This window comes from Emys orbicularis, chromosome 3, assembly GCF_028017835.1.
Source record: "Emys orbicularis isolate rEmyOrb1 chromosome 3, rEmyOrb1.hap1, whole genome shotgun sequence".
In the NCBI taxonomy this organism is placed as follows: domain Eukaryota; kingdom Metazoa; phylum Chordata; order Testudines; family Emydidae; genus Emys; species Emys orbicularis.
In genome coordinates, this window is record NC_088685.1 from 66802020 (window position 1) to 66816901 (window position 14882).

At 38.9% G+C, this 14882-nt stretch overlaps 1 protein-coding gene across 2 annotated transcripts in view; it reads right to left on the reverse strand.

The window, feature by feature from the left end:
* Window positions 1-14882, reverse strand: part of IBTK (inhibitor of Bruton tyrosine kinase) — an 89507-nt gene that overhangs the window by 34084 nt on the left and 40541 nt on the right. The window contains exons 20-22 of one of the 2 annotated variants that reach the window (XM_065401047.1): window positions 8752-8864; window positions 7900-8003; window positions 6916-7079 (exon numbers count right to left, since the gene is read on the reverse strand). In XM_065401047.1, coding sequence (XP_065257119.1) covers window positions 6916-7079; window positions 7900-8003; window positions 8752-8864 — 381 coding nt within the window. Of the gene's footprint in view, window positions 1-6915; window positions 7080-7899; window positions 8049-8751; window positions 8865-14882 lie in introns of both variants that reach the window. The other variant, XM_065401046.1, reaches the window with a different exon arrangement.

A 14882-nucleotide genomic window follows, 5' to 3' on the forward strand; every position in this document is an offset into this window, starting at 1 on the left:
TGACTGAGTACAGTGTGAATGTTCTAAGAATTTAGAAGTAAATCCTTAAATTTATGAGATAAAATTAATTTAAAACAAGGTCATTTAAGAAATTTAGTATCTATCATTTTTCTCCAAATGATCTTAGCAGAACAATGCAGACACTTCAAACTTTCCTTATAGTTAAAACTGAAACCTTGTTATATGCTACATTTGAAGAAATTAGCTATGGTATGATTGTAAATTGTAGCAATTAATTTAAACTAACAGGCTCAGTAACTCTTAAGTGGGGCCACTGTGATGGGGTAATTCAGCCACCACCATCCCTTTACAGCTGATTTGTATGTAACAATGCTAATTGTTTTAATGAGTCAGTGGTATGAAAGAAATTGGACACCTGTGTGAAAAATTCCCATTGATAGGATTACTTGGCCCAATTGTCAAAGCTCCTTAAAAGTTCCACAGCCACAGGATAACGTAGGGCATTACTGCTTGAAAGGCTCCCCATGGCACTGCTGACTTGGTTCCACTGTGCTCTATCACTGCCAGGGGAAATGAGACAGGAGCATGCGGGAAGCCTTTAAAATCAGAGGAACACAGGGACCCTCTACAGAGTTCTCCTTGCCCTCCCTTCAGACAGCATAGTCTAATACAAGCCTTCAAACCAATTGCAAGTCAGTGCGACCCTTAATTTGCTGATTTGTGCTCCTCTGGCAAGGCAAAGCAGCTTAATCCAGCTTAATGGCTTGTGTAGGCTGCTTTGGTGTCTCAGTGACTCTGCCCTTAAAAGGTAAAAAACTAAAAAGTGATTTAAGCTTGATATTTTTAGTGACTTGAAGATATGTACTATCACTTGGTAGCACTCTTTCAGTTTCTCATTTAGAGTTTGTGTACAGAATTTGATAATTTTTAAAACCCAAGGTAATTCCCAGACAAAAACTATGTTGAAATGCAGCTACAGTTGGGAGTATGTCTCAACTAACTTAAGAACAAAAGTACATTACAGGGATACTGTCTATCCCACTGAATGAGGAAGTAGGCTCTCTTCAGCATTAGGCTTCCATCATACAATGCTGCCACACAGAGACATGAAGCAGTCCATCTCATTGCAAACCTGCAGCAAGAGACCATGCTTGCCTGGAAATTGTGGATCTGAAATCTGATCTTGTATTTGTATATGGTTAGGAATTAAGCTTTCAGTATTTCGATAGCGACAGGCCAACCCTCTATGTAAAATCCTTATACATGGTAAGTTATTTATATTTTATGTCCCACATGTACATTGTTAATGTAAGCAGTGCTAATGAGCATGTTGTTGGGAAACAGTAATTATTAAGGCCTAAAATTAAGACACCCCTCAAAACACAACATAAGGAAAATTACTAATGAAGCTTTATGTAATGATTCACAAACACAAGGTTGGACTTTGAGTGAAAAAGTCTCCGAAACCCCATATTTAAAGAAGATAAAATACTGACACTTTGAGGTCATGGCACTTTTAAACCCATGACCCTACACTTCGATGTGTGTATGATAATACACATACTGAATTATGATACTGAAATATAAAAATGAAGAACAGCTACATGATAAGATTAAGAGCTTTGTTAGTTATACCTTAATAATTTATAATTATGGATAATGAATGAGCTAATACTTAGGCCAAGGCCTAGCTGGCATGAGTGTGGTTTTGCCAATTCTTCTCCTCTCCTGTAGTTTTGCTTAAAATTATGTTATTGCTGACAGGCCAAAGGTAACATGTTGTGCTGGAAGATTTTAGGTAGAAGTACAGAAACCTGTAACCCTTTTATTGGGAAAACCCAGAGGCAGGGTGACACAGAAACAGAATGACAAAGAAATTGTATAAGCAGCAAAAGTTGTGTAAATTTAAGCTTGCACATATGTATTGTATGGGTTACCTAAAACAAATGCTTAACGCTGATCGGGGAAAGGGTAAAAAACATGTAATGAAGAAATAAATGTATAAAAATGACTCAAGTGAACAAAGGACCAAATTGGAGGAATATTTGACCAAAAACTGAAGGAAAAGGACTGAAGAATTAGATCAGAAGTCAGAGGCAGCCATCAGGAAGTATAGGAGAACTTCCCGGTACCCGAGAATGTGGTAGTTTGGGCCTCCTACCATTTTGTCTATTATCTGGCATAAATATATGTTCACACATCATAAGTGACAATAATTCTGTCTGAAATTGTACAGAGGCAACAAGTGATTAAGCCTAAATTGAATGGACTTGTGACTCAGTTTCCCACCTTAAACTCCAAACAATTGCCTCCATTGCAGTTATTAAATCCAATTCATTCTGAATTATATAGAAAAAGTTGTGTGTTAGAGTGCTTCTACCATATTATACATGGAATCATTTATTATACCATAAATATTTTCTATCAGAATACAGCAACAAAGATTTTTACTTGCGTTACCCATATCAAACCCCTTCCCTCCAAACTGCAACTAGAATTTTGTTCTTTTCCCAACACACCACATCATTTCCCTCTTAGAATCCCTACACTAGATCCACCTTGTCTGCCAGATCAATTTCAAAATGTACTGCCCCTTCAAAGCCCTGCAGAATTATACCGTTATTTACAACTCACCTTATTTCTTTTGGACTCCCTCTATCCCTTCATTCTGAAGGAAATGGCAATGAAACTGACACTGTTTTCTTCTACTCCTATGTTTGTGCCTTCTTTCTTTCCATGCTGTCAGATGAACATGAATTGTATTCCCAATCCCAATGTGCTAGGATCCCACACTTGCCTCATTCAAATCCCTCTAAGAGACTCAGTCCTACTACAGGGCCTGCAAACCCACATCAGTCAAATCTCTTCTCCACTCCAACACTGTATGAAAGGAGAGGAGAGGAAAACATTTTTCTAAACACTTTCCTCAAGATCTCCTAGTACTTCCTGCCTTATCAGTATCTGTATTTTAGATAGTAAGAGCCACTGAAATGGGGCACTATGTTTTGGGCAGCGTCAAGCAAACCAGTAATGCTCAGACAAATTCTTCAGAAAGCCACAGGAATCTGGAAATTAGACAGTCTGGGAATCAACCACCAAGTGAATTTGAACACAATTACAGATAAACAATTTCCTTTTGAATTGTACACCAATATGTATAACTTATTTATATTAGAAGTACACCTCTACCCCGATATAATATGAATTCGGATATAATGCGGTAAAGCAGTGCTCCGGGGGGGGGGGGGGCGGGGGGGGGCTGCGCACTCCGGTGGATCAAAGCAAGTTCGATATAACGCGGTTTCACCTATAACGCGGTAAGATTTTTTGGCTCCCGAGGACAGCGTTATATCGAGGTAGAGGTGTATTACATTATTCTCTTAGAAGAGACATGGTCAACCTTAGCCATTGGGGTGATCTAGATTCTAAGTGACCTTAAAAAGGTCTGCAAAATATGGAAAAAGAATATAATTCCGTCTGGACCCTGATAGGCTTTCCCCTCACTCAGATGTATCACTTCTCCACTGAAATTAAAATAAACGCTACCATCTTGAAGTCACCATTAATCAGTTTCATAAAAAGTGTGCATAACTACAGAGATGAGTCATCAGGCACGCACACACTCAAAGACCGAATGTGTGTTCACTAGCAGGCTCTGAAGTACCTGCAAGGTATTTTTTTTTTTCTGTCACCTTCAATTTTAGGAAAATCTGTACCTTTGACGAAGGGCACAGTTACTGTATAGCATGTATTAACAGATTCTAAGACCAGAAGGGACCATTGTGATCATCTTCAAGTCTTTGGCCCTGGGAGCTCATATTCACTTGAGTCTAGAGCCCTCTGGTGACAGGAATAAGACAAAAGAGGTCTCTGTCTCAACAAAGGCTGAGGTTCTCCTTGCTTCCGCCTCTGAACCAGAATGTAGAGACCCAGAAACTGAATTATCACCCTGGAGTCTTTTAAATAGTGAAGCATCTCATCGGTTTCTGAATTCAAAAGGTCATAGCCCTCAAAAGATAGGTCCTCAATTGTTGACTGGACCTCTTGTGGAATGCTGAACAGCTGCAGCCATGATAATATATGAGATATACCTATCTTCACTAGCAGGACCAAGTACTGATTTTGCCCCAGATCCCTAAGTGGCCCCCTCAAGGATTGAACTCACAACCCTGGGTTTAGCAGGCCAATACTCAAACCACTGAGCTATCCCTCCTCCCTAATGATACTCTGTACATAGTAACCACCACTGGCTGTAGATGTTGCAGCAGTGTCAGAAGCATTCAAAGAGGCTTGTAGCACTGTCTTCACCGCCAACTGTCCTTTTACTGCAGCTTCAACTCATCTCTGGAGTCCTGAGGCCGTTTGTCACTTAATTTCAGTATTTTATCCCACTGGAAGAAGTCATATTTAGACAACAAAGCCAAATTAATTGGCTATATAGATCTGAAGACTAAATGAGGAATATACTTTCCTCCCAAAAAGGCCAGTCTTCTTGGGCTCTTCATCCCTGGAAGTAGACTTGACAGGATCAGACTGCTTAGATTTTTCCATGAACTACCACTAAGAATCCAGGGACAGACTGGTTGGGGAAAAAAAATATGTAAACCCCTTTGGGAGAACCTGATACCTCCAGTCTGTTGTCTTAGAAGAGGCTCAGATGGAGGCTGGGGTGTGCCAAAGGTCATTGGCTGACTCAAGAATACCCTCATTTATAGTTAAGCAACCTTGAAAGACTGGATGCACTATATCAAATAACTTGTGGGACTTTCCTTGGATAATTTCTCAATTAATCTCCAAAGTACCAGCCATTCTTTCAAGAAGATTCTGAAAAACCTTGAAGTCATCAATTGTAGAAGGCACATGTAGTGTTTTGAGAACAAAGGAGAAATAGCCAAGATCCTCCTCCTCATTGTGAAGATACTTACTCAGTCGTGAGGGAGGTGACTTATTCCTAGATCTGGGTCTTGAGTAAGGAACAGAAAAAATGAGGCTGATGATTCCAAGTAGGGCAGCAAGGGCAGAATTGCATCCGATAAAGAAAAGGCATATGATGCCATGTTGGGGGGATCCAAGGAGCTTGTAACCTGGCAGATATGTCACTCTAAGGAAAAGATCTAGGAAAACAAAACAATGTCCTAGGGAAAGAATTTCTGTTGTCACCAGAGGAGGAAAATGCAGATGAACAGAATTCCTGTAAAGGACAAACAGGAGGAGGAGCTGAAACAGGCTGAAGAGATCCAGGCACCATTGATAGAAATTGGTGCAACAGAGGACAAAAGGATATTTTCGTTATCAGTATCTGGTGTTCTGGTACTGGAAGCAACTTGGACACCACAGAGAATGGGGAAACATCTAAGAATGGAGATTCTGGCTCTGGAGAAACCATTAAGATTTATGTGCAGATGTTGTAAAGGCAGCCGGAGTTAAAGAGCCCTGCACTAAGGAGGGAGGTATTGACAAAGATGGTACTATGCAAACCAGTACTATGCATCAGCAGATGGAAGATTTTAAGTCAGACAATACCAAATGTCATTGGTATTGAGATAGGAGCTTCAGTTATTAAGACCTGACTGTGCAGAGGACCGCAAGTCAAGTCACTGAAGTTTTACAGTGCTTGTCAGGCTTACCAGGATCAGACTTGGACAAGTCAGAAGAATGGCCTCTTCTTGGCCAGTACTAGGGACAGTGACTGTTGCCGAGCACCAGCTGAAGTTCTCTACTCCTCCTTATCCTGGGCAGCAGAAGTCACTGACAGACCCGAAGGAGGACTACAGTGAAGGACCAGAATGCTTCACTGAAGACAAGACCTCCTGGTGCCAGAAGAACCTAAGATAGCATCTCTTGTAGCCGGGGCACTAATTTGAAATTGACTTCAGAACAGCAGCAGACTGCTTTCGAGGCAGGACTTCAGTCAGAATCACTCCTCATGGAGTTCTCCATAAAAAATAATTTCAGTCAAGCATCACAAGATGCTTTTTGCACAAGAAAAATATCTACAAATTGAACATTTATGACCCTCCCTTACACAAGAGAGGCATTTAGTATGTTCATCATTTAAAGGCATAGCTGCCTCACAGGCAGGGTAGATTTTAAAACCTGGAGACCTAACTTAAGCCAACAGACCACCACATTGGTGCCAATGTGAGACTTCAAAACAAAAACCCCATCTTTGGGAATGAAACTAACTACTAAACCCATTCTAAGAAAGCTACAGAAAGCAGTCAGATACCACACACCATCTCACTGCCATGAGTGGTAAGGAAACGAGTGGTGTATGGGGCTGCTTTTCCCCTTATGCCCTCCTTGGAAGTGGGAGGAGGGGGGCACAGGCAGAGACCCAACAGACGCTGCTGAACAAAAGAATCCAAGCTCATGCACATGGGGGACACACACCTACAGTGAGATCATTGTAGATAAAATACTAGAAGAACTACATTAGGAATCAATTTTGATTACTGTAGGAGGCTGAAGCTAACAAATTTGACCTTAAACTGCCTATAAATGCAATAATGTTCAAAACTGTTTGTCAAACATCCCCCTCAAAAAAAGGGTACACTACAGTGACAACCCCAATTGCTGCAGTAACACTATTGTAAAATGAACGGTTACTGCACAATACTGTAGTACTATTTTTTAATTGAAGGATGGAGGAGTAAAGGATCCAATTAATAGAAAGAGCTACTTTAAAATTTAAAAGCCCTTCGAGACAGTGTCCCTTTTAAGATGTATCTAATGGTTCTTCAAGAGAAAGCAAGCATATCAATTTGCAAAAGGAAAGCCAGCATCCTTAGCCAACATTTCAAGTGTTGCTGGTATCATATGATCAATTTAAATGCAGTTAACTTTTCACTTTGAAAAGAAGCAAGAATATTAAACTACTATTGTTCACTATCTTTTACCGAATGGAAAGCACGTTACTTGCAAGCTAATTACTTACAATACATTTTACTGTACCTGAAAGAGGTAGCAACCCAACTTGGAGAGCTTGCAGAGTTGTTTTTAATACTGGGAATGGACTGTGGAACAGACTGTTTCAGTGCTGATGATCCCTCACATAATTTCATCTCTTTATTAGAATGTGGGGCATTTATACTCTGAACATACATTTTGTCTTTCATCTGAAACATAAAAGAATTCAACTGAAACAGGGTTTTTTGACCATTTAGAAAAGGGTGATGTTAGAAGTGACATAAGTCATAAATATTAAAGTATACATGAAGAGGATCTACAGGAAATATCAGAAGCAGCAGATGTATTTTAATTAATCCCAGCTCAATCTGCATTATTTATATTATTTTTAATTGACAACATCCATCAAAAAACATGACCTCAGAACTATGTTCAAATACATTACTAGATTAACTAGTGTAATACTATTCCTAAAGATTTGTTACAGGTCTAAAATAACAATTTTGATACCTGAGACTAACACGCACACAGATTTGCATTAGTCTCAATTCTTGTCAACTTCATTTCTCTTTATAAATCATCTCTTTAATTACTGTCTTAAAAAGATTACAGGCGAGGATAATTTTACCAAATACATCAGGCTAAGAAAATTAGCTTTATTTTGCTAAATCAGAGGTTCCTTTATACTTTGAGATAAAAATGAGGTAGGGATTTTAAACAATATAAATGTAAGACATCAGAGAGTTGAAATTTTCAAAAAACAAAAGGGGTATAATGAAACATGGTGTTTAAAAACTCCTGATACCATACACAAACAAAATATCAGCACTACCTATTAAAACCACAGAGGATTTTTGTTTATTTTAACAAACAAACAAGCACTTTAAAACTATTTCAGGATGAGAATGTGACTAAATTGTCTTTCTAAAGGCACACACACAAAAATCAAGGTTTGCATTTTTTTTTTTAAAATACACACAAAAAGGTTAATAATAAAAAAAAAAAGTAGATTTTTAGGAACCAAAATACCTCAGTCTTATCTGCTTGAAATCCTGTTGTGAAGTCAGGGGATTGTAAGTCTCTGGGACTACTCACTCCTGCATAACTACCTTCGGAATCAGATGTCAGCAATTCTGGAAGTGACTCCACAGAGTTAACCTTATCCAATTTTATTAAACCTAAAATGTATTGGATAAGAATATAACATAGAACTATATCATGAAAAGCAGGATTATTATACAATGGTTATATAAGAAAACATACAGAGCTGGAAGCCTGCATCATATTTTGAACATTATACAATTATAAAACTAAAAATATAAAACTATAAATAAAAAACTTAAAAGGGTAGCTCATTATATAATCCTATACAGTTGCAGGTAACCATCAATTTTCAAGCATCATTGTGCAGAATAAAATAGCTTCCCCCTCTCTTCCTTTCTCTAATTTGATTCACATAAACTATTTTCTTGAAAAAGGAATGTATGTATTTACTTTTTCTATTTCTCACCAATTGGACAATGAAAAACAGGCTAATCAGTTTCCATCCAGTCATTTTCTTTCAGAGTCTCAAGTAGTGATTCAATGTTTGGGCTGCCAACGTTACAGGGGGATATTTAAGTTACAAAAAAAAAAAAAAAAAAAACCACCACCATGGAAAACTGTCCTTTAGTCTTAGTTTATAAAAGGCAAAACAGTATCACTTAATTCTATAATTCATTAAACAAACCATTATAATCCATACTGGATATTTACAAAAAAAGTTGTGTGTTAAGTAAGAAATTCTTCTAAAGATGAACAGATAGCAGAAGTATAGTATTTCATATTGAAGTTGATGCTAGACTTTGTGATGCCTGAAAGAAAAGTTCATTTGCCACTAACCTGTAGAGGGTGGACTCTGAATAATATCTGAAAGATTATATCCTCCAGAGCTGTCCGATCGTCTTCGTGGCTTCTTTTTAGCCTTCGTTTTTGCCTTTTTGAGAAGAGCTTCCCTATGCAAAAAATTTTTATATTTGATGTATCTTTAGAAATAACAAAGTAAATATTTTTAATCACTCAGATAATATGAAAGCTTATTTATAGACTGGGTTGTTAGCTGCAGTTATGATTATATATAGTGCATCCAGTGTGTGTGCATGAGCATGACAAGTCAAACTAAACTACTGGTGAAGAAGATGTATCAAGATTAATATTTAGCGTTTCTTCTCATACAGTCTTGACATTTACACGTTCATTAAACCAGATATGGACTTTTGAACTAGCATGTGATTTTAGCTCTCCTTACACGTAAGATGTGAGTAAATGGAGATGGTGAAAGAATAATTGTAAGAAAAGGCACTTGACTGGAGTCAAAAAGATGCCCATGGGTGGGTCACAGCAATGGAGATTGAACCTCAGATACATAGTTGACTGATTTAAATCACCAAGTAGAAAGCTTCAATTTAAATAGGTGATATTAGTCAACTTTTCCATTTGTTCTTCAGTTATTTTCTAAAGAAAGGTGCTTTTTCATTGGTTGATAACACCTTTAAAACATGTTTATTTACAACTAAATAGAGTCTTTACACTAGATTTGGTACATCCTTTTGCTACCTAGGATGGTATAATGTAACAATATACATTTATTTAAGTAATTATATAGCTTAATATTTTCAGATTCTTATTAACTGTACATTTTAATAGGTTAGAAAATGGTGAAAGATGTCGCTTATTAACTAGATAATTAAGTTTTTGCTCATGATTTGTGTCAAGCGGCATTCTAATGGTAACTGGAATTTACACAAACAAATTATTTTTATTAAACAAAACCACCATAAATATTTCGGATACATAAACTTCTCTCATCAAACATGTTTCACATTTATAACTAAATAATTTGCTAAACAGAGATTAACTGTAGTCAGTTAGTTAAACTGATTATTTCAGGTCAGCCTGGGGAAAATTTCAAATATATTTAAGTGAAAGTGAATGGAGCATAGGTTTCTACTCTCTATGTCTCATTTCCAAGAGACTGTCTCCTACGTTACTTAGGCTGACCCCTACACTGTACCATAATTATAAAGCTTGACCTCACAAGTTAGACTTTTCCCCCCGATTCGCTCTTTATACAGAAAAGCAGCCTTTAAACTCAAAGTTTTTGATGGAGACTCATGGATTTAGCATATTTATTTTTTTATTTAAAATGTTTTGAGAGACTATAATAAATTTGGAACCTTACATTTTGTATTCAATTCACATTTCATTTTAAACCGATTTTTTTAAAAGAAACATCATAATTTAAACATTTAAAAAAAAATCTGATTTTAAAAAATCCATTTTTTAAAAAAAAGAAATCACTGATTTTTATCTACCCTGCTCAACTTTCTAGATCTAAAACTATGTGTCTTGACTGCCTAAGCTAAAACACCTAAGTCTGTGAGCTTAAAGCCATTAGTAGATTCAAACCTCTATATGTGGCCCAATCACTACTGAGAGACAGAGAGCCACACTGAGTAAGCATATGCAACCTACGCAGATATTCAGGGTAGCATTGAACAAGATCTGTATGATCTACTGAAATGGTACTATAATGAGCTCACTGAACCAAATGGTAACCTTTGGTGTCTTAATAAGACTACTCTTAACTCTGTTAAACAGTAGCATGACTGGTAGGGTGTTGCTCTACAGTACAAACATGGACTCCAAAATAACGACGTTATTACACTGGTAGTTTAGCTTGTGAACAGTCATGTAGACAGGATGCTTATCCTTAGTCAAACAACTGGAAAAAGTGGGGAAAAAAATCCGAACTGCTTTTATTTACTGTACCAAAATTAAAGCTTTAAGAGAGTTACATGACCCATAACTGACTACAATATTCCTATTTCATAGAACTTCTTGCCCTTTTAAAGTACATTATTACAATTGTTATGTGTAAAGGTCCAAGAATGAAATAAAGTGAAGGACACAATGAAACAGTTGTACTGGACTCCTGATAAGGCTTAGGTACTTTGAGAGACTTTAAGACAGAAAGTCAAGCCTCCCAAAAAGAGCCCAAACTTTTTGCAGTATTGCAATAATTATCAAATGTAATATACCTTCATTGTTACACTGGATTATACAGTTTTAATCTTAGCCAATCATTCTTCTTCCTATATTGCCTATTTTATCCAGGCTCCTACACAATAGTGACATGTAAAACAGATTTTTAAAGTCAACTTTATAAATTCATAATTTTAGTCTTCTTCATTGCTCCTGAAACATCCACTAAGTGGTATGAATAAGGGTTTAAACAAACCATTTCTGGAGCCTCAAGTGGAAGATAATCAGGAACATGACTATTGATTAACTGCGTAATATGAATTTTAAAAGAAATAACTACCCAATTCTGATGCGTCAAAACTTGGAAGGTTTGTTACGTTCCTCTTCTGTGCTAAATGTGGTATGCGGCAGCATTATTTGCATAAGTGGTGCTTACTTCTTCTATAAGTATTTTCCAAAGAGAAAAACTTTAGAATATTCAAACAGGTGTTTAATAAATTATTTGAACACAGGTTTGCCAAGGTTCTAGATCATCAGCTTTTAAAAAATATATATACATAATGCAGCCAGTAAAAAAAAATTTGTTTCCTACAGCTTGGTTCATGGAACCCTATGAAGTACTGCAGGATTCAGTGGGTCTTCCAAATGTCTGATACTTTGTGGAGAACTCTACGCAAGTCCTCATCAAGTATTAGTTGACACCACTGTGTATGCTATTACCAGTGCTTCTGTGGAATACTGCAAGCAGCACGAGGGAATCTAGAAAAAGTTATCGAAGAGTGGAGGAAGACATGCAAGTGATGTTATGCAAACATACTCTTCGGTCAAAGATCATATGCAGAGAAGAGTACAACGACACAGGAGGGACAAAGGAGGAAAAATGGTTTTGTGATTAAAAAATAGTACTAGGAGCCAAGAACTGTTCTATTCCTAGTTTCCTTTGCATACAAGGAACTATAGCTGACCAAGACAAATTTTCCCACAGAAATGCATCAAAAATTTTTGATTTTTGAAAAATTTTAATTAGCTCCACAAATCACTTAATCATGATTGAGTTTCCAGATACTGAAAATGGGGAACATGCATATTTATCTCAAAGTTGTGGCATTTAAATTCATTTCTGTTTGTAAGTGGTTTGAAACCGTCTGACAGAAGGTGTCATAGAAATGCTTAGTATTATTGAACAATTCTTGAATTTTCAGTTCTTACACTTATCATAAAATGTCACTACTACTCTTCTTCACAGGTATACTCTGCTGGAAAATACGTAAATGGTGTTATGCAGTAGGAGGTAGTGTTGCCTAGTGGATAGCGCACCAGACTTTCAGGAGACACTAATTCTGTTCCAAGCTCTATTAATAACCTACTAGGTGACCTTGAGCAACTCATTTCACCTCTGTTCCTCAGTTTCCCCATTTTTTGTAAAATATAGTAATGATGCCAACTTCCTTTGTAAAGCACTTCAAAATCAACTGCTGAAAAGTGGGGTTTTTTTTGTTTTTTTTTTGGTTATTATTCACATATTCTGTTCAGTCAGCCTCAAGTCACTTCTTCCCATGATTCCTGTTTGCTGCTTGCAAAAATACTGGAGTTAACTGAAGCACCTGAAAGCTACATAATCATAGAATCATAGAATATTAGGGTTGGAAGAGACCTCAGAAGGTCATCTAGTCCAATTCCCTGCTCAAAGCAGGACCAACACCAACTAAATCATCCCAGCCAGGGCTTTGTCAAGACAGGCCTTAAAAACCTCTAAGGATGGAGAGTCCACTACCTCCTTAGGTAACGCATTCCAGTGCTTCATCACCCTCCTAGTGAAATAGTGTTTCCTACTATCCAGCCTAATATCCTCCCCCACTGCAACTTGAGACATTGCTTCTTGTTCATCATCTGCCACCACTGAGAACAGCCGAGCTCCATCCTCTTTGGAAACCCCCCTCAAGTAGCTGAAGGCTGCTATCAAATCCCCCCACACTCTTCTCTTCTGCAAACTAAAATAACCCCAATTCCCTCAGCTGCTCCTCGTAAGTCATGTGCCCCAGCCCCCTAATCATTTTCGTTGCCCTCAGCTGAACTCTCTCCAATTTGTCCACATCCCTTCTGTAGTGGAGGGACCAAAACTCCAGGTGTGGCTTCACCAGTGCCAAAGAGAGGGGAATAAATTACTTCCCTCCATCTGCTGGTAATGCTCCTACTAATACAGCCCAATATGCCGTTGGCCTTCTTGGCAACAAGGGCACACTGCTGACTCATAGCCAGCTTCTCGTCCACTGTAATCCCCAGGTCCTTTTCTGCAGTACTGCTGCTTAGCCAGTCGGTCCCCAGCCTGTAGCGGTGCATGGGATTCTTCCTTCCTAAGTGCAGGACTCTGCACTTGTCCTTGTTGAACCTCATCAGATTTCTTTTGGCCCAATCCTCCAATTTGTCTAGGTCACTCTGGACCCTATCCCTACCCTCCAGCATATCTACCTCTCCCCCCATCTTAGTGTCATCTGCAAACTTGCTGAGGGTGCAATTAATCCCATCATCCAGATTATTAATAAAGATGTCAAACAAAACCGGCTCCAGGACCGACCCCTAGGGCACTCTGCTTGATACCGGCTGACAACTAAACATCGAGCCGTTGATCACTACCCGTTGAGCCCAACAATCTAGCCAGCTTTCTATCCATCTTTAGTCCATTCATCCAATCTATACTTTTTTAACTTGCTGGCAAGAATACGGTGGGAGACCATAGCAAAGGCTTTGCTAAAGTCGAGATATATCACATCCACTGCTTTCCCCATATCCACAGAGCCAGTTATCTCATCATAGAAGGCAATCAGGTTGACCAGGCATGACTGGTCCTTGGTGAATCCATGTTGACTGTTCCTGATCATCTTCCTCTCCTCCAGGTGCTTCAAAATGGATTCCTTGAGGACCTGCTCCACGATTTTGTTGGGTTCTGAAGTGAGGCTGACCAGTCTGTAGTTCCCCGGGTTCTCTTTCTTCTCTTTTTTAAATATTTGCCTTTTTCCAATCGTTCGGGACCTCCCCCGATCGCCACGAATTTTCAAAGATAATGGCCAATGGCTCTGCAATCACATCAGCCAACTCCCTCAGCACCCTTGGATGCATTAGATCTGGACCCATGGACTTGTGCATGTCCAGCAGAGCATCAGGCTTTTAATCTGAGGGTCCAGGGTTCAAGCCCCTGTCCAGGCACTCAGCTTCCCTGGCTGGGATGATTTAGTTAGGGATTAGCAGGGGGTTGGACTAGATGACCTCCTGAGGTCCCTTCCAACCCTGATATTCTAGGATACTGTGCTGCCCAGTGCAGCAGTCTGGGAGCTGACCTTGTCTGCGAAGACCGAGGCAAAAAAAGCATTGAGTACTTCAGCTTTTTCCACATCATCTGTCACTAGGTTGCCTCCCCCATTCAGGCCTGGTCTACACTGGGGGGAGGGGAGGAGGGAGATTCAATCTAAGATACGCAACTTCAGCTACGAGAATAGTGTAGCTGAAGTCGACGCATCTTAGATTGACTTAGAATTACTTACTTCGCGTCCTCATGGCGCGGGATCGACAGCCGCGGCTCTCCCGTCGATTTTGCTTCCGCCTCTCGCCAAGCTGGAGTTCAGCAGTCGACGGGAGAGCGATCGGGGATCGATCTATCGCATCTACACTACACGCGATAAATCGATCCCCGATGGATCGATCGCTACCCGCCGATCCGGTGGGTAGTGTAGACATACCCTCAGTAAGGCTCCCACACTTTCCCTGACCTTATTCTTGTTGCTAACATACCTGTAGAAACCCTTTTTGTTACCATTCACATCCCTTGCTAGCTACAACTCCAATTGTGCAGTGCCTTCCTGATTACACCTCTGTGTGCTCGAGCAATATTTTTATACTCCTCCCTAGTCATCTGTCCAAGTTTCCACTTCTTATAAGCTTCCTTTTTGTGTTTAAGCTCACCGAAGATTTCTCTGTTAAGCCAAGCTGGTCGC